The 26,806-nt window shown below is 38.6% G+C and overlaps 1 protein-coding gene across 2 annotated transcripts in view; it reads right to left on the bottom strand.

Moving 5' to 3' along the window:
- Positions 1–10,768: 10,768 nt before the first annotated feature.
- The window catches only part of LOC140230712 (ceramide transfer protein-like), an 86,874-nt gene continuing 70,836 nt past the window's right edge, over positions 10,769–26,806 (bottom strand). For both annotated transcript variants that reach the window (XM_072310851.1, XM_072310850.1), the window contains exons 10-13: positions 18,323–18,455; positions 17,486–17,688; positions 14,770–14,899; positions 10,769–11,026 (exon numbers count right to left, since the gene is read on the bottom strand). In XM_072310851.1, coding sequence (XP_072166952.1) covers positions 10,899–11,026; positions 14,770–14,899; positions 17,486–17,688; positions 18,323–18,455 — 594 coding nt within the window. In that variant the 3' untranslated portion in view covers positions 10,769–10,898. The remainder of the gene's footprint in view (positions 11,027–14,769; positions 14,900–17,485; positions 17,689–18,322; positions 18,456–26,806) is intronic.

Consider the following 26,806-nt stretch of genomic DNA (forward strand, 5'->3'; position numbering starts at 1 on the left):
CTATTTCTAGACATTAAAGATAAACTGTTGGTACCGTGGTTTATAGTAAAACACATTCCTAATGACCACTGGAGTCATAAGCCACCGAGACTACACACCAAAAAGGGGCTCCCTGTCACCTACAAACTTTACAAACAACAAAGCTACATGTAGTGTAAGTTTTGGTGTGTGTGTGTGGGGTTGTACTGGTCTACTGAATTTCTCATTGACCCCAATGCACTAGATATGGTACTGGAAAACATCATGACCATCAAACAAACAAACAAACAAAAGGAAAACAAGCAGACATCTCCACTGTCTACTCTCTGCAGAGAGGTGGTTTACACAGGTTTGATTTATCAAAGACCCTCTATACCCTTTTCCTTAATGCCTGCAACTATATAATTAATGGCGGACATGACTGGAGCTTAACCCGTTGAGGACAAGTCCTGAGTATACTTGGGCAGGTGTCTATGGGAAATGCGTATTGTAGCAAAATCAGTCCGTCCTCAACAGGTTAAGCATTGTTGCCTCAACGTAAAATCTTAAGCGACAACACCTGCAAGAATTGTATTGTTGCTGACATCATCTGAGCCTCATTAAAAACAAAAACATAAGAAAAAATTCCAAAAACAAAAACATAAGAAAAAAATTCCAAAATGATAGCACACCTCTTTACAAGGATCAAAATAGGACTGATACTTTCAGTTCTTGACAGTTTTCTACTTTATCTGTCAAGACAAAACAAAACGTATCAGAGTCAACATCCACCATGCATATCACGACATCTTAATTATTTTCATCTTTATCTTCACATATACTTCTTCCTCTGCCAAATCACGACTGCGTCAAAGACTACGACTTTCACACATTTCTCTTTTGTTTCTCTGTTATTTTCTCCTACTGCTTCCTTCCACTCCAAGGTCAGCTTTTAAAGATTGTTGCCTTGTTCTCATTGCACGGAGGAAGTGGACTCCAACCCAAATGAAATTATAGAAACATGTGTGGATGCTCTGGTGAGGCTCAGATCTCAAATCTGGGTTTTTGTCGTAGGTATTGCAGCTTTTCCTTCCCATCAACACAAACTTGAGAAGACAGGCAAAAGAGGAAGAAGATGAAGTAAAACGAATGAAGTGAAAATGAAGCGAAACAAAATACAAACAACAAGAAAGCCTGAAATTTCACACCACACCACTTGGTACAATATCCCAATATTTGTACCTTTCATTCATCCTCACTCGAGCCTTCAAGTATCAAGAGGAGAATAATGCCTAAAATGAAGTGGTCAGACAGCTAGAAGTTGAGTCTTATAGTTTGGTTTACTTGACAACTTGAGGACTTTGTGTTGCATTCTCAATGGTAAACAAAGATGGCTCACTTTGAAAAGGAACGTTCATCTTAAGCTTTCACTGCACACAACTTTTTTTTTTTTAAAAAGAAGAAAATCCTCTTGCACTGTTTGACTGTAAATGCTTGAGTTCACACAGAAGAAAAAAAAAAAACCCTTGGAACAGCGTTTGAAAACCACAATGTTTGAAACAATCAGAAAGGACAGGAAGGCTTGAATGCTGTTGCAAAGGGTCTACACTAGCTGAACATTCAAACATACACACACACACACACACACACACACACACACACACACACAAGGGAAACCTAGAAGAAGAGAAAGAATTAGAAGCAGCAGTCGACAGCATGGAGCCAAAAGCTGAGACTCAAAAGTGTAAAATGATCATTTAGACCAAAAAAAAAACAACAACAACAATGCTCTTTCCAATGAAATTCAACCCCACATGTCTTTCATTCCGACTAAATGAACTCTAAATTGCTTTAATTTGCTATCACTAGTCTAGTGATGACATATAGCTTTTCTTCTCGCCAGCCAGTCAAGCATTTGTGCTTTTATATCTTTTATCATTTACACCATAGTGGTAAATTAGATCATGGGCAACATACTGGAGAAAACCAATTATGTGAGCCACGGATTAGGCCTCTGTGCACTAGGGCGCGTCAAACAGAATAGGCTGGGAAAAAGGAACAGGCGGAACTCGCAAGAGTTTTGATGAAAAGTTGGTCTAGTCGACACCGCACTGTGCCTTGTACCTGTGATTGCAGACACTATGAGTGGAGTCTTTGTTGACACACTCATCTGAGAGCAGTGGGGCAACCACTGTCCCCATACCTCAGATGTGATCATGCATGCCTACTGTAATGGCAGCTCACGATCAGTCAGTGAGAACCAACCCACTCACCACAATGGAATGAAAATTTGCTGCAACTAAATACTGTAAACTTTTAGGAGTGCTTCCTGTACCTTTTGGAATGTCCAGCAATATTCAATGCAATATGTGCACCCAACATTAAAACATCGTGCCTTTTTGGAGGCCAAAAATCACCAGAGTCAATTCCAAATTTTGGTGAGCATCTATAGAGAAAAATATGAGAAAAAAGACTGAATAAAAATGATATCTATCCCATTACACTGCTCCACACTGAAGCTTTGTGTACATCAAGTATCCCATCAAACAAAGCCTGCAAGCCTACTAAGCAATAACGGCAATCACAATTCGGGACTTGTAGATGTTCTCATACTGCAAAACACACCTTGGCATAAAGATCTGAAAATTACAAAATCACTGTTACTATCACGTAAATGATTAATCAATGCTTGAAGAGTAAAAAACAAAACAAAAACAAAAACAAAACACCTCACAGCCCCCTCCTGTACTAACTAAATAGAACTTTGAACTATCAAAATTTCAAAACCATTTATAGGACAAAGGTAATTTATACTGCACATTTTTGTCAAATTCATAAAATAGACAAACACAAGAGTCTTGGCAGAAGTAACAATAGACAGAGACAAAGAAATAATGATTTTTTTTTTTAAGACAATCCAATTACAAAATTTAAACAAACATAATTAGCAAATCATGTGTATGGCACCATTCTTCCATCAAAATTCCATCCCACCAAGAAAGAAAAGAATAGGACAGAAAGAAAAAAAATGTGCAACACCTGCAGCAGGGCGGAACTAATAGAATTAAAGTCTATCAGTCTATTATAACTGATAATGATCACGAACACAAATGACCTTGAGACTGATCGAGTTAATGATAGGACAGCCACACTGTATGTACTCTTTGGTGAGTTTTTACACTTACTAAATAACCTCCTATTTCCGAGAAGACTTGCAGCCAGCTGATTGGCAGAGCTTGCTTACAGGTAGTTTACAGGTGGTATTCAGTCGCTCCTGCAGTGGCTCTGTTAACCAATCTGAACCTACAATAACTTCAAATCTCAAACCAAATCCCAACCCCAAACAACCAAATCCAAGCAAAGCACTGCAAAAAGGTCTTAAATGACTTTACCCTCATGAGAAGGGCGATCACCAGCAAAGTGAGGTCGACTTTTGTTCAACAAAGGTATATCTAAGAAGTTCTAAAACTACTTCTTTGGTTTTGGTTTGCTTTGGTGCAAGTTACGAATGATGGCTGGGATGCAAGAAGAATTTTGCTTTAAGGTTGGCCAGAGTATCTCTCTTCTTGGTCCCTTTGAATTCTTTCCCAGAATAATAATGATAAAACAAATATCAGCACACATAAGGAAGATAAAAACTGAGCAATGTAAACATGTCAGGGGAGGAAAAATGTTACATGCCCTGCATGGCAACCATCCAGACACTTCTTCATACTAGCAGTCAAAGTGCCATAAAGTATATTACGGATTTCGTCGGTTGAGAATGATAAGGGCGTTAAGTTCTCACAAAACCCATAGTGTTCGAGACAACTTAACGCCCTTCTCATTCTCAACAGACGATTTGTTGACATGTTTGGATAATTAATTTCAAGTCTGAAGGTCTATAATTTTTGGTTTGGCTGTTTGTTTGGATGGGGGTGGGGTGGGGGGGGGGGTGGAGGGGTTGGTTGAATGCTGGGGGCTTGGAGTAGGTATTCTCATAATTATAATCATAATGGCATTCTGGCTATTAAATGACTTTGCATATACATGTATATATATTGCGAACAGATTATTTGCATATTTGTGCTTGCTGGGCACATTTCTGAAAGGTCTGGTGCCGTTTTTTTTTGACAGTACATCAGTGAATTCCATGAAACCCCGTGATAGAAAATCACCTGAACTTGCCATCAAAGTTCACATCATATGAAGTCTGTATTTGCTAGACAAACACGTTTTAATACCGCAACCCAAAAGACAGTCAGCAGAAATGACGTTCAGTGTCAGGACGACATAATGCTTGTCATTTCCACAGCACCTATTTGTTCACAAATAACCAAGCAAAGGTTAGATCCAACTGGTTATTTACTGACTTCACTTCAAATCTGTTTCAAACTTTCAAGAAGAAAGGTGAAACTGGAGACACAGGGCCGTGCCAGCTCCGAGAGAAATTAGGCAAACATCAGTCGAACAGACACGAACATGTCCGCAGACATGACATCATACATTCATTCAGAACAAGGTGTTCCAGACACCCGTTACAATAGGGAAACTCTTTCTTCTTCTCTACAGGTCGACCAACTCAAAGAAATAAGAGGAAAACAAGACCTTAATCTTTATGTTCAAACTGTTGCATAACCTTGCCCCAACAATTCTGTCCTCTAGTGTTGAACTCGGATCATTTGAAATTACACTCTACAAAACTCACAATACTCAAATTCTAATTTTGCCCGAAAGAGTCCATTTTAACTTGCATGCAGAACTTTCAATAATCTTCCTGTTTACTTAAAAATAATCAGTGACATCAAGAGTTTCAAGACAGAGATCATGAAATTAGCAGAAATTCTGTGTTCATACAAGTATATGGATTTTCTTTTTATATTTGTAAATATCTGTAAATATTTTTTCTACTGATTTTCATTGCTCTGTAACTTGTTTAGTGACTGTCGTTTATTGTGTATCATTGTATATGTTTGCATTTTCGCTGTGTGTATACTTTTTTATTCAATGTAAAACATGGTCTCGCTGAAAAGGAGCTGTCCAGCTGAAAGCAGGCTTTTAATCCCAGTATGAATTAAATAAACTCGACTTGACTCAACTCCTAAAATAAGCCACATCAGTTTGCCTGACTTTGACACTGCCTGAGAGTCAGACCCCTCCTCTGTGCTGTACATCACATTTTAACCAACATTTGGCAAAATTTGACTCTATGTGTGTGGTGCCTCGAATAGAGTTAGAGCTTATAATTTGAGGATTGAATTAGCTGCTCCAGTTTCGTGTATAACAGCATGATACGCAGGTCATAATAAAAGACAGCATCAGTCCAGCCTCGGCTGCAGTCAAAACATTAACACCAGGAACCCTTGTTATTTGCACATTTGACAATGGTCTTGTGTCTAAGACATTCTGATACAAAAAGACAAAAATAACACCCCACTATTCACTAAATCATTCTTTAACCAATGTCGGGCAACAAAAAGAATGGGGGGGGGGGGTGGGGGAGGTGTTCATATAAAATCATCTTGGTACAATACGTAGGCTCCAAATGGCTGCACAGACATCAATGTCAACACAGAGAAATCATTGTTAAACAGTTAACAAGGTTGTCACGCTCCAAGTCGCCCAACTTGCGGGAGCATCACCGAAATAGATTTTCAGCAGGCACACTGGGGCTGGGCTCTTAGCACTTAACTTATGAGAATAAAATATGAGGAAGTTAGAGCAACGTCCATTCTTTCTGTGCAACAACGGCAATAATGTTATTAAAAAAAAAAAAAAAAAATCGGGGAAAAAATACTCAAATAAATGTCTCAGAGAGCAGAATTTATGCAAGATTTGTATGTTTTTCCCTGCAAAATATAAGTCCATGCTTAAAAATGCTAACATGATGACTTAGTAGTACACTGCAGTTCACCAAATATGTTGCTGGGTAAGTTGAAATGAATACTATCTTTAATATTTGCCCTTGAAATGGCACCTTTAATTAGAGGTTTCAAAAGGTAATTTGACGGCAAATTTACACATATATTCTCTCTTAAACATGTCAGGCAATGGATAATTGTGGATCACTGTTTACATAAGGGGTGGCAGCAAACTTGATTGTTATCTATGAAACTAAGATTGGATCATTAGATACTTTAATTGCTGACTGTCTCACTAATCATCCCCACTGTTATCGCTTTGTGCAATAAAAAATATATTTCCTCTCGGCGACAATTGCGCGGGCAATTAACATACAGACACTTTCACATCAGGCCAATTTATATTTTGCCATCGAAAAAAGGGGGTTTAGAACATCACGCTATCTTGGCCATACGATGTCGAAGCATGTATTATCACAAAGCACTGCCATTTTTATACCTGGTCAACCATGCACTAGGTAAAGTGAACCATTGCTTTCTCTGGGCCCATAAATATGTAGTCTAAAGTGGGAATAGTGTTTCTTTTCCTTCTTTCTTTTTTTCATTTTGGGGTTTTTGATGGAGTGAGTATATGTGGGGGGGAGAACACTGTGAACTAGATCTAAGGAATGTGTCGGCTTACTGTAAAAGTGGAAATTTTTGCGGTGTTGAAATTTTCGCGCATTTCGTGCAACCAGAAACTAGCGCGAAAATAAAAACACGCGAATATTTTTGCTTGCCATATGTTCCTGTGCGTGATGTCTTGATTCCGCGGAATTAAAAACACGCGAAACTCTTCTGACCCGGCCTAGCGCGAAAAATTAGTCCCGCGAAAATATCCACTTTTACAGTATTTGTTTGAAGTATTCAGATGGAAGAGCCTGCCTGCCCCCCCCCCCCTTTTTAATTGGGGGGGGGGGGTTGGAGGCACTATTAATGCTGAAAGTCGCCACAATAATGTGAAGGTATTCTACTTTACAAATCAATGTCTCCATGAATCCCCCCCCCCCCACACACACACACACAAATAAAAGTTTTTTGATCTCCCATTCTCATGCCATGCTGTTCATTTCCTCTTTGCAAAATATCTTCATTCCTGAGGTTTTCTTTCTTGAATTACTGTAATAATGTTAAATTAAAAATGAACCCATCCAAAGTATTTGCTGAATTTTGTTTTTATGTAAGCCACCCACACCTTTATGGGCTTTCCTCCTAATGATAGCTACTCTTCATGGAAGTCCAACACAAAATGGAAAAGGTCACTAGAAAGAAGTGAAGACACTTTATAAAAACTGGTATCAAGCCAGAACTAGCGCAATTCAACTGTTGTGCATTAGCCAACTGGGACCCCTCCATTTCTCCAGCAAACGACATATCTGTCAAAATTTTGTAGCTCTTCAGTTACAATTTAATGAGGATTGACGTTTAATCCTCTCTGCACAAAAGAATTATTTCCCCAATTCGATCCACTGCACTAAATAGCACAATTACATCACTTAATACTCCTAGTGAAATTAATGACCGGAGAATGACATCATAGCCAAATAGTTTAATGACCTTTGACCACAACTTTTGATCTTTTATCCTGATCATTTCGGACATTCAATCACTGATTTCAATCGGGATTCCTTACAGGATATTATCAGTGGACATTCCTAGCTGAAGTTACAAGTTGAGATTGACATTCATATGCAAAATACAGTGATCTTTAACCTGTCACCATTATCATGTTCATGCAAATAACTGTATGACACCATTACTGGACATTCCTAGCTGAAGCAATGACTTGAAACGGGAAGTTTATGGTAAGGGTACAATGACCTTTGACCTTGATCTTCTACAACTTTTTTTTTTTTTTTCATGGAAATTGGGTGTTTGGGTATGTCAGTCCTTGTCAGTGGACATTCCTACATTAAGCCATGGTTTATGCTAAAAATCTAATCTACATCACAGATTTACATCACAGTGAAATCCTCAATATTTGCCCTGCCTCAGTCCTAGTTGCATGAAAGTAACTTGGTGCAAGTTCATTTGAGTTTTTATTTCTGCCATACTGCCACCATGGAAAAAATGAAATGCTTCTGGGTGAGATACCATAGAACAGACTACTCTAAGTCCCTGATATGCAATGACGACGAAGTATCTCACCTGAGCATAAGGCAAATGGCTCAAGAAAGGACCCAACTGCACCTACGACCTTTCTGCACTCCAAAATCATTTACAAAGGGCCAAAAATCACCAGGACTTCTTTATCTCCCAAGAAATAACGGTCTCCTCATTTCACTCATGTGTGCAATCACTGTTTGTTCTATCAGTCTGTGGTCTGGACTGGGCCCTCCAATGCTAACTTTATAGCACAGGGGATTTCCCCAACCTGTCTCCCCTCAGTCAAATTTCTAGTAAGCAAGGACGAGAGGACAAACATAAAATCAATGCTTCAATCAATCAGTATCTCCACAAATGATGCCATGACATTACCGCGCTGAAAAAATTATTTCCCCCTTTTGTCCAGAGTGCACTCTTTGATGCACCCATGCTCCATTTCCCACGACACGTTGCTTCCGCGATCTTTGTCACGCCGAAATATCAAAGTGCGCTTCACTGGACACTCGAGCGCAAACACAAACGGTAGATTTGGAACTTCCTCATCTCCAAGATACATGTAGGATGACACATCTCTCAGCGTCACTATTTGCAACGAAAGCAAACACCTCCAGGACATCGGGCACTCCCCCAAGAAGTATTAGGCAAGCGGGGGGCAGGTTAAAGGTTAGGTGACTTTATAAAAAGATGACTTCCAGTTTCCATCATAGCCAATGTCCCATCATGTGGACATCATGCTCAGGACACCAGTACCCCACTCATACACAGGCTTCGTGGTTTTCATTTCTGCCAACTATACTATGATCCAAACATCCTTGCAGTTCAGCATGTAGAGTCCGAGGAAACATGGACTTATCATTCCTAGACTTCTCCTCAGATTTTAAAAAATTCCATTATGATAATGTTTGAAGTAAGATATTACACAAGAAAAAAAAAATCCTGACATTTTAGTCTCAACTGCAGTTGAATTCAACTGTGAACTGAAAAAAAAACAACCCCCTCCCCCCCCAAAAAAAAAAACCCACCTGACACAATCGCACAAGCACACTCAGCAGACCTTGTGAAATAAGAATATCATAAATGAAACGTGATGGAGAAATCGAAATCAAACTGCAGCAGGAACATTTTTGAATGGAAGCAGAAAAAAAAACACACACACAAAAAAAGGTCTACCACAACAAAAAATATTCAAGCAAAACAAAATCATAATATGCCACAATCCTTATATTATGAGATATATTGCAATCAATTACAGAATTAATCCATGGCACATCTGGTGCCTGTGAAGCAATGGGTTAATAAGGATGTTATGATCATAATGAATGTCAGTGAGTGAGCAAAAAGGTGCAAAAAGGTGTCTTATGGGAGGGGTGTCAAAATGGGGATATATGTGTTCAACTGTACCTCCACATGGCTTTAACATTGCTTTTGAGCAACACATTTCAACATAATTTAATCTTGTCATATCAAATGCAATAACTTTACGCTTTCTTTAACCATTGTTATTCACCAAAAAATTGGCACATCAGCCGGGGGGTGTTTCATAAATCCATTCTTAAAGTTACGAATGACTGGTGATCACTTCTGATGTGCTGTACTTATCAGGATTTCAATAATTCAGCACAAGAACTGATCACCAGTCGTTCTTACGTTGTTCGTAACTTTAAGAACAGCTTTATGAAACACCCCCCTGGAGGGTTTTCAAAACCAAATGTGGCATGGATGTCCGGAAGCCAACAACATGTTTAATAATAATGGACAGAGTGCCTTATCTTCCAAATCTCTATTGTGTGTCTCTATTGTCACCATGGCTATTCAACCTTCCTGCTAGAAAGGCATTGATACACATAGTGGGCTAGTTACCCATAATAAGGTCACATGTTTCAGGGGATTAACATAATACATATGATGAAGGAGCTTGGCATGATATAGCTGAATGCTGTTGGCACATGAAGGCTTTATCAAAAGAAACATCAGCATCATGATTGTGCTTCTAGTCTTTCCACAAAGGTAGACGGGGATGATATCCTCAGCCAAATGGAGGGAAAAGAAATTGTTTTGGTCATTTTATGTAGAAGGAGAATGACGAATTATACCACAGAACACACACAGGCTCCTGCTATAAACCACAGACGAGTGTGACTTTACAACATATCAAACATGGGGTGCTACATCGTAGGATACACTACCATTCACACATTCAACCAGTTTTCTCTTTACTTGTCTAATTTGGCTCCAATTCATACGCATCTGCTGCTTCAATCTTTCTGCTTCTATTCGAACATATTTTCTCAAAAATGAAATATTCATTGGAGAAAGAGCTGCATACCTTTTTGCAGGCTGTGGAATTTTTCATGTATAAAATTTGAACAAACCAATTTAAAGATTGGGTGTTAAGCATAAAATTACACAACATTAACAAAATGACAAACAAACAAAACAAAACATCTCCAACAAACATCCAAAGGCTTCATCAGTTAGCAGCAGAATAGGGTTGCATGGTGTAATCAATAAAACGAATCTGTTCAATTTTTGCTTTCATCAAAACAGCACAAAATATCTTCATAAATGGCCCTTTCTCCTGCTGCTGACTGATAAATTAACAAACAGTAAATATTACACAACTCTGAATTCAGGGTGAATGGACTTAGCATCCCGTTCAGACACACACCTGGCAAGAGATCTGTACACTACACTACCAAGGCCGACTCGCCCCATGGCTGCGATTCAGCAACCATGGGGCAATACTGCAGAGAACTTCAATGCCATTACAGCACTAACTCTACATCATCAGGAGAGGTGCACTACATCTTTATTTGGTCCTCAGCTTTAAACAGTGATTATCTGGTGGCCTGGAGAGTTCCTGGACATTGAGGTGGGGATGGGAGGGGGGTGGGGAGGTGTGGAAATACTCCGCTTCCTTGCGCTATGGCGAGAAGGCGAGAAGGCCAACGCGTGTTACCACATGATGGGTTTGTCCTTGCACTGTTCCTGCACAAAGGCCGAAAACTTGCGCAGGAACTTCGGGTACTCTCGCTTGTAGACGGTCCTGAGGACGGATCCGGGTACCCAACCACCAGGATTGGCTGACAGGAAGGAATGGAAAAGTGATTACAAAGAGTGTTAGGATTACAACAGAGGGGAGGGGCAGTAGTGAGCAGCACTTGAAAAAAACAAGAATATCCATATAAATGTGTATATATATATATATCTTAAATTGAAACAAAGAAAGGGAAAACTGACCTATATATTTAGAATATATATTTCACACATGTCATTTGATACATAACCTAACATGCTCCAGAATACTTCATTTCGCACAGAGGCCAGAATTCACAAAAGCATCTTAACCTGTCGAGAACAAGTCTGCAATATACTCTGGCAAGTGTGTATGGGAAATGCATGTTGTGGCAAAATCAGCCATCCTTTACGGGTTAAATCTAGTCCATGGATCACACAAAGTCAGATTGCATAAATGCATGTTACACATTGTGTAAGTCAGAAAACATGAATGCATGCTGACATGTGCATGTGCAAGGTGTATCTATTCCACGATCATCTTAATCCATGGACTGCATTTAAACCTTTGATTTGATATAAACTGCCTTTTTATGCATCTTGCCCTTGAATACAAGTCCAAATTCCAGTGAAAACTTATAAAAGAAATTTGGCAAAACTTCACTAAAAGCCCACTTATCAATATTGGGATTAAAGTTCTACTCAACCGCTCAATACAGAATCATAAATATGGCTTTAGGAGGGGCCTGAAAAGTAGGTAATAATATGTAACATGTAAATGTACGCATGTTATCTCTTAATTTTGGGGGTTTGGGCCCCCTGGGGCCCCCTTGGGTGGGGCATGGTGCCCACTTTGACAAATTGAGATCCTAACCCCCTAGGGATGCTACCTGCCAAGTTTGGTGAAAATCCATCATGAGGTTTTCAAGAAGATGATGAAAATGTACAATTAAGGCCCCATTTGGACCTTCCTAACCCCCGCCCCGCCCCAAGGGGGGGGGGGGGGCACCCCTGGATCTGCCATGAACAAACTTGGAACTACAGTTATTAATGTACTAACTCATAGTTTTAACTTAGCTCTGTCACTTCTGATTCTGGAAAAGATTTTTAAAGATTCCTTAATTTTGGGAGGTTTGGGTCTTATCACTTCTGGTTCTATCACTTCTTAGCTCTATCACTCTGGTTCTAGAGAAGAAGATTTTTAAAGATACCTTAATTTTGGGGGGTTTGGGCCCCCTGGGGCCCCCTTGGGTGGGGCATGGTGCCCACTTTGACAAATTGAGATCCTAACCCCCTAGGGATGCTACCTGCCAAGTTTGGTGAAAATCCATCATGAGGCTTTCAAGAAGATGATGAAAATGTACAATTAAGGCCCCATTTGGACCTTCCTAACCCCCGCCCCGCCCCAAGGGGGGGGGGGGGGGGGGCACCCCTGGATCTGCCATGAACAAACTTGGAACTACAGTTATTAATGTACTAACTCATAGTTTTAACTTAGCTCTGTCACTTCTGATTCTGGAAAAGATTTTTAAAGATTCCTTAATTTTGGGAGGTTTGGGTCTTATCACTTCTGGTTCTATCACTTCTTAGCTCTATCACTCTGGTTCTAGAGAAGAAGATTTTTAAAGATACCTTAATTTTGGGGGGTTTGGGCCCCCTGGGGCCCCCTTGGGTGGGGCATGGTGCCCACTTTGACAAATTGAGATCCTAACCCCCTAGGGATGCTACCTGCCAAGTTTGGTGAAAATCCATCATGAGGTTTTCAAGAAGATGATGAAAATGTACAATTAAGGCCCCATTTGGACCTTCCTAACCCCCGCCCCGCCCCAAGGGGGGGGGGGGGGGGGCACCCCTGGATCTGCCATGAACAAACTTGGAACTACAGTAATTAGTGTACTAACTCATAGTATTAACTTAGCTCTATCACTTCTGGTTCTAGAGAAGAAAATCTTTAAAGATTCTTTAATTTTGGGGGGTTCGCACCCCCTGGGTTTGGCATGGTGCCCATTTTAACAAGTTGAGATCCTAACCCCCTATGGATGCTACCTGTCAAGTTTGGTGAAAATCGGTGTTGGGGTTTTCAAGAAGAAGATGAAAATGTAAAAAGTTTACGCACGACGCACAACACACAACGGACAACGCACAACACACGACGCACAACACACGACGGACGCTGGACGAAGGGCGATCGCAATAGCTCACTTGAGCCTTCGGCTCAGGTGAGCTAAAAATGGTGTATCAGTACATGGGAATACAGAAGCAGCTTGAAGGAATAATGAGCAATAAAAAGTGAACAATGTGTTCCATTATGTTTACTTATGATCAGAGTCTGTTACATATTATGCAATATCAACTTTTTTTTTTGTTTCACCGTTATAATACTTCTATCACCTATTTGGGACTGGTGTTTGGAAAATTTTGCAAATGGGTCAATTCACAATCAAGAGCCACAGTAATGGAATGAAAAAATACAGTGGAAACTTAGTATAACAAGATCCTTATGGGACCATGATAATTTGTCCCTTATAACAGATATTTTGTTACATCAGCAGTCAATAAACAAAACAATACAAAGGAAATAAATTAATTTGGCCCTGAGAAATCAGTTTGGTATATCAGGTATTTTGTTATAGCAGATCTCTTTATATCAAAGTTTTCACTGTATACCAATTGGTAAGCATTACTGCAAACACAAACAATTTTGCGGTACATTAATTTTCACATATTTTGCGCTACTTCTGGCTAGCTTGAATTCTAAAACCTGCAAACATATCGTCTTAACTTTCTCTGCATGTTTTGAATAGGTTAATAATTGCACAGCGTGAATTCAAGAACCCGCAAATATGTTTTGAGTCGCTCGGCGCAAAAAAATTAATTGTGCAAAAATATTGACATATACAGTATCCCTTTTGAAGAAGAAAAGATTGTGATTTCCAAACTTGGAGATGAGATGCAAATTACAGTTGTGTTTTAGAAGGCAAATTTGTGTCATGTTGCCAAAAATTTCACAATCATTAGGCAACTTGCACAATTAAAAAAAATAAAGAAGAAAAGAGAAAACACAGTAAAGTATGCAAGATATAAACAATGTTTCATGCCAGAGACTTTGCAATTTTGCATTTCTATACACGTCTTGCACATGGTGTACTCCTCCTAGCATATTGTTTGAATGATAACTTTAACTGTATGCCATTAACAGGTACCTCAAACTGATGTGCTCAGTGACCTCAGCCAAAAGGCATCACCACTGATTAGCATATATGAAGAGTCTTGGCTACTCACAACTACGCAAAATCAACTTATATAATTTGAAGCAGCACTATGTATATAAAATGCTCACAGCCATGTACACAGCATAATGTAATCATCAAAATGAAAAAAAAAAAGAAAGAACAATTGAATACATGAAATCTATGAAAAAAAATAGCTGAATACATAGATGAACTGGCTGGACCACATCATCACAGAAAGAAAAACACTAAACACAGCCTGAAAAAAAAATTGTATAAACTTGACATTAACCCCTTGAGGACGGACTGATTTTGCCACAACATGCATTTCCGAAAGACACTTGCCCGAGTATACTCAGGACTCATCATCTTCCAACGGGTTAAATAACCAATTTTCCTTCTGCAAAAAAAAAAAAAAAAAAAAAAAGAGAAAAAGATAGCAATATAAACTGCACTCTCATTATTACGTAACTCTCCTAGTGCCATTGCCAAACCTGTCTGTACTCTATCAAATGGAAGTTAAATATGGCAGTATACAGAGGTTTAACAGCTTCCAACCACTGCACAGTGATAACACTCACCATGTGCCACATAGTAGATTTTGCAGACCAAGTTGTCCCTGGTAGCCGTCTCCATGGGCGTGTCCGGAGGGTCCAGAAACGTCTGGCAGAGCATGCTGACGTTTACCTTGGCTCTTATACACTTGCTCATCTGGAAAGAAGACCATGTGAATAATGTATTTACTCTTTATAGCCAACATTTCTATATTTTCATTTGCCACATGTAAAAAACAAGTGTTTTTAAAGATCATATACATGGAGAAGCAGGTTGCCTTGTCAGAGAAAATCACAAAAACTACTTGTAGAAATGTTGCTATGGTGACTGGTATGCCTCTGCTATATATCACATTATTCTTTGAAGAGGTCTATGGAACATCTTGTCAATGTGAGATGACGGTTTTACATGATTGGCAAATAATCATGATTTGGTACAATTTGTAATAATACACAAAATATAATAACAATATATTTTTCATCTTTAGGCATTAATATGGGTTGATGAATATGGTTCAGCCAAAATATGTAGTCTTCCTGCAAAAGTGGTTCCCAATTAGGAAGTGAGCACTGTAATACCAATGTGTGAATAAATAAATAAAAATTAGGCAGTCTTCCTGCAAAAGTGGTTCCCAATTAGGAAGTGAGCACTGTAACACCAATGTGTGAATGAATGAATAAATAAATAAATAAATAAATAAATAAGTAAACAAATAAATAAATAAATAAATAAATAAATAAATAAATAAATAAATGATACCAACTAAAAAAATAACATGAAATTAGGAAAGAAACTCTGACTGGTATCTTTCTTGAATCTTCAACACAAGACATGCCCAACATAAAATCAGAAATGAAAAAAAAAGAAGGAAGTTTAATTCTACTTAATCTACATAACTAATGTTGTCTTTTATCATATTCTACATGTACTACCACAGGAAAAAACCCTGAGATACAAATCAGAGTGCCATTGCACAGCCAAAAGCAGAATTGTGTAGTTCATTTTCCACTGAAATACCATGATTCTATCAAGTGTGGTTTGTATGATTTTTAGGCATTCTACATTTGCACAGTGGTCACGTACAGTTGTACTTTGGACCACACTAGCAAGAAAACAGTTTTGCAAAAAATTTCCCCCTTTTTGGGGTCACTATTAAAAGTAAATAACTACTTATCAGTTGTCACGATAGCTCAGGAGGGCAAAGGAAAGAAATTACATGCTTTCTCATTGTATTCTTGTCTATGTCAAGTCTAGCTGGAGTGCTATGCTAACAATGCAATTTGCACTTAGGAAGCTCCTTAGCCAAACACAGTGTGACCTTGTATCAACACATAAAATTGCAATCTTGTTGCATTTGCCTCACCTCATATTTTTTTTTTCTTTACTCATTACTATTTTCTTCTTTTTTTGTTGTTTTTGAAGGATGGACTTTATATATTGCAAAGTGAATTTGATTTGGGAGATGATGGCTTTATTACTATTCTTAGATCACTTTTTATGAGGCAGCTAATTTCAGTACTGTGAAATAGCTGCTGAAGTGTCATGACAAATAACTGGATAAAAAGTTGGGTTTTTCCCTTTGCTGCCATTAAACCCTCTTCTCATATAGACCAATTCGGCTTGGGTACAGTTTTATATAATTTCTAACGGGAGGGGGGGGGGGGGGGGGGTTCAAGTATGCCTAAAAAAAGATTTATACACTGACAAGTATGCCTAAAAAAAGATTTATACACTGACGTAGCAACACCCCTGGCTCATTGCATAACCCACTGAAGTGCTTTTGTTCTTCTTTGGAAGCCCCTTAGTTATGACTGCAGTGCAATTTACGGTGCTCTGAAGTCGGATTCATCTATACAGTAAACACCCTGTTTTGGACACAGTGACTAGTTCGCAGGGTATCCATTTAAAGATAACACTGCTAAATTTACACATATCAACATGACAGGTATCTAATTTGATACCAAGCAATGCTGTTATGCCAGAAACAAATGTCTCACTGAGGCAAGTTGTCCTGATCAAGTGGTGGCAACTGTACTTCCTGCATCATTCCAAAAGCCAGTATATGTGCCGGTTGAATATGACAGAGACTGTCAGGACTACAGCCCTGTTTTAACAGACCTTACTCCCATGTCGCGACAACGTCCAGAGAACAAAATCCTCTTAAATTACAATAAAACCACAGGAGAAAGCGAGGGTTACCATTTTGACAGACACACACTGAAAACCTTACCCGGTAAGTTTCCATGAAGGGGTGCGTCCACTGATGCCCCTTCCATGCCTACCGCTAAGCACGGTCTTTTGTTCTAAATTGTGCACATATAACCCCTGATCTCAACTACATTGAGATCAGGGGTTACAATCCATACACTTGATCAGCATGTGGCATGTCAATGATTCTGTCTCCAATGTGGCACATGCGGGTTGAGTGTATCAAAGGAATGTTACCGCAGTTGCATTCTAACAGAAGGTTGTCAGGGTAGTGTTGAGGTAATGTCAGAGTAATGCTAGGGTAGCATTTGGCAAAAGTTACCGCGACAACGACCGCGCAACATTTAACTAGGACCGTTTTAACAGGTAGGGTGAAAAAAGATTACCCCGATGGTACCCGGACGTTGCTGCAGTAACTCTAGTTTGAAAGGCTCTATAGAAGAAACTATACAAGACAACCCTAGACAAAGCAAACCAAGTGAAACAGAAGATGGAGGGAGTGTGGGGTGTGTGTAAAACGAGTTCTCGTCTCACCGCCTTGGGATGCTCGGTGGAGAAGTTGATGACAAGCCAGGAGCCGACATCCGTGGAGTTGTGGATGCTGAGGTCCAGCTTGCGCAGGTGGGAACAGAAGCAGGTGTCACGCTGCGTGGCAGGCCACACCCGTTTCATGAGCTGGTGAGAGATGACGGTGTCCGGGGAGAGAACCTCCAGTGTGTTGGAACACTCCAGGGTGGCTGCAAATGAGATGTTGGGAGAAATCGAGACTTGAGTCAGCATCTTATTTCCAGATTTAACATACAAACAGCCATACCTACATGGATGTTATTTCCTTTTCAGCCAATATGGTAAAAACATCTAGGGAGAGATAAAAAAAAAATACGACCCATAGTCCTGTTATTAAAATGTATCTTATATTCATAAATGAGCGAAGAAGAAGAGTGGATTTAAAAAAAAAGATTGATTCAAGGAAAGGACTAGTTGGATCTGCGCATATTGGTGTGTTTGTCTGCAAGTTGTTAAGATAAAGGTATGGATGTTACTTCAAAGTTTGTGAACCAGTCAAAGGATCAAAGTTGCTGGTAATATCTATTGTTATGGACTGCATGACATTGCCTCATTTTATCTTCTCCAAATTATTATCAGAGATGGTTTTGACTTTTTGAGAGCAAATTCAGCACTGCCCACTTGCAGCTACATATGAGCACACACTCTTAATGGGGATTAAACTTCTTGAATCCCAAAATACCAAAAACTTTTAAAATAAACCAACCAACCAACCAACACAACCAAAACAAAAAGCAAAGATTTGAAAAATAAAACAAACAAAAAACCAACAAACAAACATACAAGTTATACTACAAAACTTACTGTCCCAATCCATCCTGACGTTAACATCCCAAAAGGTGAAGCACATCTCATGGCCGGTCACATTCCGGATGGTATGGGTGGCTTTCAGCGGGTCACACACAACCCCGTCAATCTCCTGCTCACTCTTGTACACCTGCAGCCAGAATATGCAATCAAGTGCAATCAAGTCAAGTTTACAGGTTGAGGTTAATGAGGGAAGACATGTGTACTCATAACCTAAATGCAGAGAAAGTATGCAATCAGGAGCAATGAAATCAAACTTCACCATTTATTTCTAAAAAGGAAAAAAAAAAGTAGAGGAAAGACGGATACATTGTACTCATAATCTGAATGCAGTCAAAGGATGCAATCAAGTGCAATCAAATCAAGATTTCACCAGATGTTTCCTGATACAATAACAGGTTAAGGGAAGACCAATGTACTCACAATCTGAATGCAGCCAACCTGTGCAATTGAGTGCAATCAAATCAAGATTCTGCCAGATTTTTCCTGATACACAAATGGGTCAAGGGAGGGTACATGAATGCATAATCAGAATGCATTCAAGAAAGAGTGGGTGAGAGTTCACACATTTCACATACTGTAAAGCAAAATATTTACGTGGCATGAATTTTTTTTTTGCAAATTGCAGCCGATCGACGGCTTTTTTTGCAGCATGACTTTTTCGCGAATTGCCACTGGTAGTCAATGCATATACAATGTAGTGTAGGCAAGAACTTTTGCATGCATTTAAATTTCCCGAATCTTGGCTCTCACGAAATTCATGAAATCAAAATGCATGTGAACATTTCTAGTTTTATAGTACACTTTAGTGACATTTGTGCTTCAAGATGTCACCTGCAAATCAGAATTTCCCATCCATTTTACACTTCATGCGGCCACTTTAGGTGGCAACATTACGTATGTAGCTGGATTGAGAATCGCTCATACAAACATGTAAACTCAGTGATTTTAAAAGATAGCCATTCTAGGTACATTGTACCTTCTGTGGGAGAAATTGCTCACACTGACAAAATCATTTCAATACTAATTTACGGGCACTGTATGTCTTGTGTCTTCAAGGCCCCTGAGAAGTTGCACATCTTGTGGTTTTTTTTTTTTTTCTGTGTGTGCTCTTGTTTATATGTCCTCAATACAAATTATATGGAGATTCAGTGATGTCGTAGACAAATGAGAATAACACACCGGCAAGTATAAGTATATATATATAGAATTCCCACCTTTCTAAATAGCATATAGTACACGGTAAGCACTTTGTACATAAACCTGTACTATGAAATCTTACATTCATACACAGGCTCATAATTGAGGACTTGTACATGTTTTAAAGAGTGCTTTCATTATAGCTCTATGCTTTTTTCTTTGAAACTGTTAAGCTATATATTAGTCTGTTTTCCTTAGGTCTACATTTGTACATTTTACAAGCACTGAAAGTAGTCCCCTCCACATTTGTAATTATCATAATGCAAAATGTCACAATATGTTGTATTTATACAATCATACAATGTCCGCGATGTAGAACATTAATAAATTTTGTTTCATTTCATTTCATTTCATTTCTTGTCCCATCTCTTTACTCACTCATTACAGACATGTTTCTTCATGTGTTTACTCTTGCTTGTGATTCTGAAAAGGAACATTTTTTTTTGTCTGTTTGTGTGTGTGTGTGTTTTCTTTACATCATATTTTGGCTCGGACCAATGCAATATTCAAAGAAATCACGGCATGGACCAAAGTGCACACATTGGCACTTCCCCAATCAATTGATGTCATCAGCCAAATTTGTCTTGCAAATAGGCCAGTTATTGGAGGACCTGTCTGAATTACAATTTGTGGTATTCTTTGTCAGGAAATATGACTGCTTGTTTGCAGTATGAGGTCACAGGTAAATTTGAATTTGGTCAACCATATTATCTCCAACGTCCAAATATATTTGCCTGCATATTTCCACAACAATGGCTCTGGGGTTTTTCCAAGGCAGTCTAAAGGCTAAATGGCACTTTGGTTGATTCCTTCTCAAAGACAAAATATGTAACCGCACATGTTTTAACATGGGTACCAAGTACACTGTATTCAACTCCCATGTAGACTGAAGCTCGCATAATGCTTTCAAGGAGGAAAGTGGCATATTTTATATGTATCTGTGAGACGTACTTTGCAGTCTGAAGTTACAGGTAAATTTGTATGTAGTCAAATACAATTGTATATTACCCAACATCCAAATATACCAAGCCTGTATATTTCCATATGGCTATGGGGTTTCTCAAAGGCAGTTCAAAAGCTTGATGGCACTTTGGCTGACTCTGGCTTGAAGACAAAATATGTATATTAAAAGCACATATATGTGTCAACATGATTACATTGTATCACAAGGGCTAATCCCCATAATATGTTATCAAAAGAAAGTGGTTTATTTGATAATTTGTCTTTGAGATAAGCAACACCAAAGTGAAATGGTAATGGAAATATGTCAATGTAGAAAAGTAATAGTTTTTTAGTATGTGCAAAAGTATAAGAGAGGCTCTCTTATGATTCTTATTCCTTTTGGTTTTGGCACTAGATGTCTGCAGATTCAAGGAAAAGTTAATGCACTATTAAATATTCACTCAAATAGACCAACCATGAAATGTGGAAAAATGTGTTTTGGATATTACATATCCTGTTAACCTTCATGTTTATCACTACATATAATGTACAGTACACTCAATATGTTTAAGTTGTGAATAGCGTCTATTTCTCGGGATTGGCAGGATTATACATGTACATTGTAGGTAACATAATTTGATATGTACTGTAAACTCTGAAAATGATTAGTATGTACAACAAATTAAAGGTAATTCCAGAGATTAATTTTTCCAAACTTTGAGATTGCTAATCAATTTTTACTGCATTTTGTCTCTTGCTGTTGCAGCATGTGCTGTGTACCTGTCGTTGTGGGCATCAAGAGGTAACATAGCAGTGAATGGCGTTGTATAATACCCACATACTGAGTTTCAAGTGAGATGACTTGACAGGACCAATACCAGTCACCTCTATAGCAGGATGCCCCAGCTTAAACCTATTCAAAAAAAAAAAGAAAAAGAAAAAAAGAATCTTTGTCTCCCGACCAATCCCAGTAATAAGCAGGGTCCACTGTAATACTTAATTTACAACTTTCTAACCTGGACAACATGTTGCCCTTGAGGGTCATGTTTTTTTTTTTTTTTTTTTTAGAAACTGGAATAAAGTGGAAAATGGTCAAAAGTAGTAAAAAGTCTTGACAAATAGTCATGTAGCATTGCATGTTTTCAAAACACGTATCTGTAACATGGAATCCTTAATAAGTTTATACATGTAAGTTTTCCCCTCTTCAGTATTAAGATATTAGATCCACTGCAATGCAGTGCAATTCTCGTTTTGGGTAAACCATTTGTTTGTCAACAGAATAATTGTGTTAAATTTGAAATGAGAAAGATTTGAAAGTCAGTGTAATGTTGTGGGATATAACAGTTAAACTCTGAAAATTTAATAAACTTTTGCTCATATATTGACACTTTGGCCACTCTTAAAACACACACACACACACACACACACACACACATACATGTACAACCATAATGTCCCACACAATTTTCCCTATATAACCCTACCAACACAAATTAAACACGCATGACATGGTATCAGGGACACAAACCAACATCCTGGTTTTTACGTTTGTGGTCAAGGGTAGCCATCAGTGAAAGAGCTAAATAGAACTAACAGGATTCTTTTATACTTTTATTTGTTCACCCTGGACTATCTATTTACCATCCAAGCCCATCTTGATTGTATATCACACTTCTGGGGCAAGGCCCATTACTGTTTGAAAGACCTTGTAAAAAAAGAAAGCCATTCTTTTTCTAAAAATCCTTGCCAACTAACCCAAAAGTAATGAGAAGTAGGGACGAGGCAATTTGTTTGTTCTTTTTTTTTCATTTATTTTTACTTGTTCTTTGTTGCAAATTAAGTGTCAAATCCAAATTGTAGACCTACCCCCTGTACTCTCATTAATTGAAACATCTATGTATGTTTTAACAGTCACCTCCCTGGTGTTGACACTAATGAATAACCTATGCCATGTATCAAACCCTACCCTGGGTCAGACATATGGTGCACCATGGAACTGCATTCCTCTGATGTTTGAACAACCATGTCACTGACAAGTCTGGCACATTCATTGTTCAGACATGCACAGTGGATTCAAGGTTGTTTGACGAATTCACAGAGATTAAGTTAATTGCATATTCTGTAATCTTACACTAACAGGAAGAACAGTGATTTTACACAGGTTCACTGCTGATCATCACTGAAAATTTTGTCAACTGTTTCCAAATACAAATTCTCATTTAGTGAAAAGATCACTCCATTTTCATAAATGAGAAAGTTTTCAGCTTAAAGTTCTTGTAATAGACAACCTCAAATTCCATCCAAAATGTAACATTACCTGAGGTCAAGACAGCCATCACATCTAGCATTCATTTGTTCAATCGCGAGCACAAACAAATGGGTTCTGTTCTTTTTGGAGAAGTCATTTATTCAATTTACAAGAAGAGAGTTCAGGTGAGCGATTAGCTGATGATTTTTCTCTTCGATCCCAATGAATTAAATTTCCATTAAATCATCTAATTTTTACTTTGTGCATCACTCTAAAAGTGTAAATGCACATGTCCAAAACTCAAACCACTGAAAAAAAAAGTACAATTTACACAAAACAAGATGTAATTTACAATATGCTTGCTGTGTGTGATGCACATGCAATACCCACTGCAAAATGAAACAGATTTAGTCAGAACTGTGTAAAAAGCATTTACTAACTTACTGGCTGCCCAGAAAACCCTTTTGAATTCACTGCATTAAGGCAGGACTGTCACTTTGGATGCCAACTCATGCGGGAATCTCAATGACAGTGCAAAACGTAACAATAGACTGTACTCTGTAATATGGCAAGATTCATGGGTGTTTCTTTTCCGACATACAAGCAAACCGTTGTATTCATATATTCCCTCCATTTATCAAGTTCCTAATGTAGGAATTCACGAAGCACTCATCAGTCGTTGTCAGGCAGGGCAAGCCTATGCAAAAGTTTTGTGGTTGTTCAGGCAATTGTTTGTTACCAAAGTATGTTTAGAATGAAATACATCACAAGAATAGCTACGTGTATACAGTAACTCCCTGTTTTCATTTTGAGGTTGCAAATAATATTGTGTAACTAATGGGTATAGCAGGGCTCCACACTAACTTTTTTTTTGGGTGGCCCGATGGGGCCACCAAAATCATCAATTTGAAATTTTTGGTGACCCAAGAGAAAAATTTGGTGGCCCGAAAAAACCCCACAAAACCCATTAAAAGTCCTGTTTGTTTGTTGTTGTTGTTGTTGCTGGTTTTTTTTTTTTTGTAATGAGTCAAATATTTTAACTTTATCATAGTAAGAATTGTAAGCTGGACATATCTACTCATAAATAAACCTCAACAAACCCGCAACACTCACTCTCAGGCACTCATTCAGTCCTTTTCATCCATCCTTTAAATGATTTAACTGCTGAATGGTGAAGACTAAAGTATAAATATTCATTGACAGGCACATGGGTTACAACATCTAAACATAAATAACTGACATCAGATTACATGCAAATAATCAAGAAGCTAGAAGAAATTTTGGTGGCCGAGGCGGGCCACCACATTTGCCCTTTTTTAGATCTGGTGGCCCCGGGCCACCGGGCCACCGTTAGTGTCAAGCCTTGGGTATAGAATAATCCCTTCAACTATAAAAGCAGGCTCACAAAATCAGCAGGCTAACATACAACTTGCTTTCACAAATTTTGTTGGCATCTCTGGATATACATAAGTTTTTTTTTTTTTCAATTCTATTTTAGGCCATCCCATACACCCCCTCCCCTCTGACAAATCAAACAAAAAACTCAAAATTTATAATACAGCAAAGGTATTGCTATTCAACATGACCAGACTTTGCACTTTTTCCCTCAGTGTTGTTTAAGTCTGCTGCTATACCTCACAAACTTCCTCTGAGCAGTGCATTGTGTATCAGGTCACACTGTATCTGGATGAAACGAAATAAGACTCCAATAGCACTCAGTCCAACAATACAGGTCTGGGTTCATGCAAACCACAAAACCACCCCTCCACCCCCCCCCCCCCACTTCTCCATATATTTCTGATATTTATCGTGCTCAAAACAAGGCTAGTGCCAAAATGTGCCTCGCCCATTCGCGAAGAAGAAATTAATGTTTTTCTAACTCCCAGAGGTTCATTGACCCTGCCTATGACTGTTGACCTTGTGGTGACCTCCAACTCCCCAAGGGACATTTATCAGCCAAGTTTGGTCACAAACAGACATATGGATCAAAAGTTATGAGCCATAATCGAAACGCACCATAACATATAACATTGGGCCCTTAAAGTTTGTTGACCTCTGTCTATGACCTTTGACCTTGTGGTGACCTTGAACTCCCCAAGGGACATCTACCATCCAAGTTTGGTCACAAACAGACATATGGATCAAAAGTTTGAGCCATAATCAAAACGCGCTGTAAAAACTTAACATTTGGCCCTAAAAGTTCACTGACCCCTGTCTGTGACCTTTGACCTTGTGGTGACCTTCAACTCCCCATGGGACATCTACCATCCAAGTTTGGTCACAAACGGACATATACACCAAAAGTTATAAGCCATAATCAAAACGTGCTGTAAAAACTTAACATTGGGCCCTACAGTTCATTGACCCCTGCCTGTGACCTTTGACCTTGAGGTGACCTTCATGTTTGGTAAAATGTGTAACTTTGTATAACCACTCTTCCCTCCAAGTTTGATTGACGTTGAAGTCCTCAGTAGAGAGTTATTCAAGTTTTTGTAGCATTATGGACGGACGACGGATGGGCGGACGTCGCAGGCGATCCCTTAGTCTCACCTTACCTCCGGTGGGCTCGACAATAAAATAAAAGCATTGGTCTACCTTTTTTTGGGGAAAAAAATACCATTTGAAAAAAATCTAGAGTATAGTATTTCATGAATTGAATAAAAAAAAAAACTATGAGAAAAAAACACTGGGAATTCACTGTGAAAGTTTTGCATTGAAGCTCTCTAGCATCACAAAGTGCTGAGACTTACATGCAAAAAAAAACAAAAAAAAAACTTTTTGCCACAGTGATCAGTTAGCAGCACAACGTTCTCTGACAATCTGCAATAACAAAAGCATCATAACATAAATTTTGTAGAAATGACTGGTCCACTCACGACAAACAAAGATTTACATGTTTTAATCAAAATTCCCTTAAAATGAATATAACAAGACAGACGCTGTCTGAAAAAAAAAAAACAAAAAAAAAAACTACACATTAATCAAGCCCAAAGGCACCCTGAATCACATAGATACGTATGAAACTGTTGTCAATTGCATATCTCACCTCACAATGGAAATGCAGAACATCTAGTGATTACATCTCAAATTATTGAGGGGTTACACACATATGAAAGAACCCATTATTTGTATAAACATGAAGAGGAATATGCTTTTATGCCAACTGTTGGAAGGCAACTTGAATGGTGTTTCTCCTCTCAAATCACATCAGTCAGTTGTGGTTTGAGGTTTTTTGATCAAGTTTTTGCTCAAATCTGGGCGCACAATTGAAGCTTGAGCGATATGATTGTCGCACATGATGAAGGGGAAGGAGGAGGAGCTTAGCTTGACAAAGTATTAAATTGTACAACTTCCTGTTCATTACATACAAACTCCTGCATGTAGACGTCATATTCAGAACTGTATGTTCCACTGGCAGGCCATGGAGTTAATAGTGACAAAGCTGTTCAATAAATCACTCTAAAGCAGGTGAAAAGAAGACCTACTGTATTCTAGCATCTGAATGCTCCATAACTCTAGCAAAGTTTAGAAAACATACTTCAGAAGTGTGGTTATAAATGAGCTCATTTGTAAGTCTGAAAACATCACCATCCCTTCCAGTTCTATTCTCAAAGTTTCATTTCCGATATACTGTATACTTTTGGAAGGCAAACAGCAATGGCAGGGCAACCATTGACTATTAATCAGCACCTGACTGCAGCTCCAGATGCAATGCTAAGTAAGTAGGACAAGAATATTTGGGTTTTTTCCATGTTCAACAGTATGAAATGATGATTTCATAAAAAAAGAAACCCAACAACATACTAGTGAGCCAAAAGGTCATTAACTTGAGACTCTGCAAGTAGTTTCTAACAAGAAATGGATCATTTATTGGGAGTGGAAAAATGATAAGTGAGTATGTGGAAAGACAAATTATCAACAACAAAAAAATAGCTGCTGAAAATCAATTCCATGTGTGTAAATCGCAAGTTCTCTATATCAACAGCACATTAATTCTTAATACTGGATCCCACTGGTACTCGTAAAAGGATCAGTTACCCCGTTAAGGGTTGACTGCTTTTGCTACCTCCCAACACGCATTTCCCAAACAC

Source organism: Diadema setosum, chromosome 7 (genome assembly GCF_964275005.1).
Source record: "Diadema setosum chromosome 7, eeDiaSeto1, whole genome shotgun sequence".
In the NCBI taxonomy this organism is placed as follows: domain Eukaryota; kingdom Metazoa; phylum Echinodermata; class Echinoidea; order Diadematoida; family Diadematidae; genus Diadema; species Diadema setosum.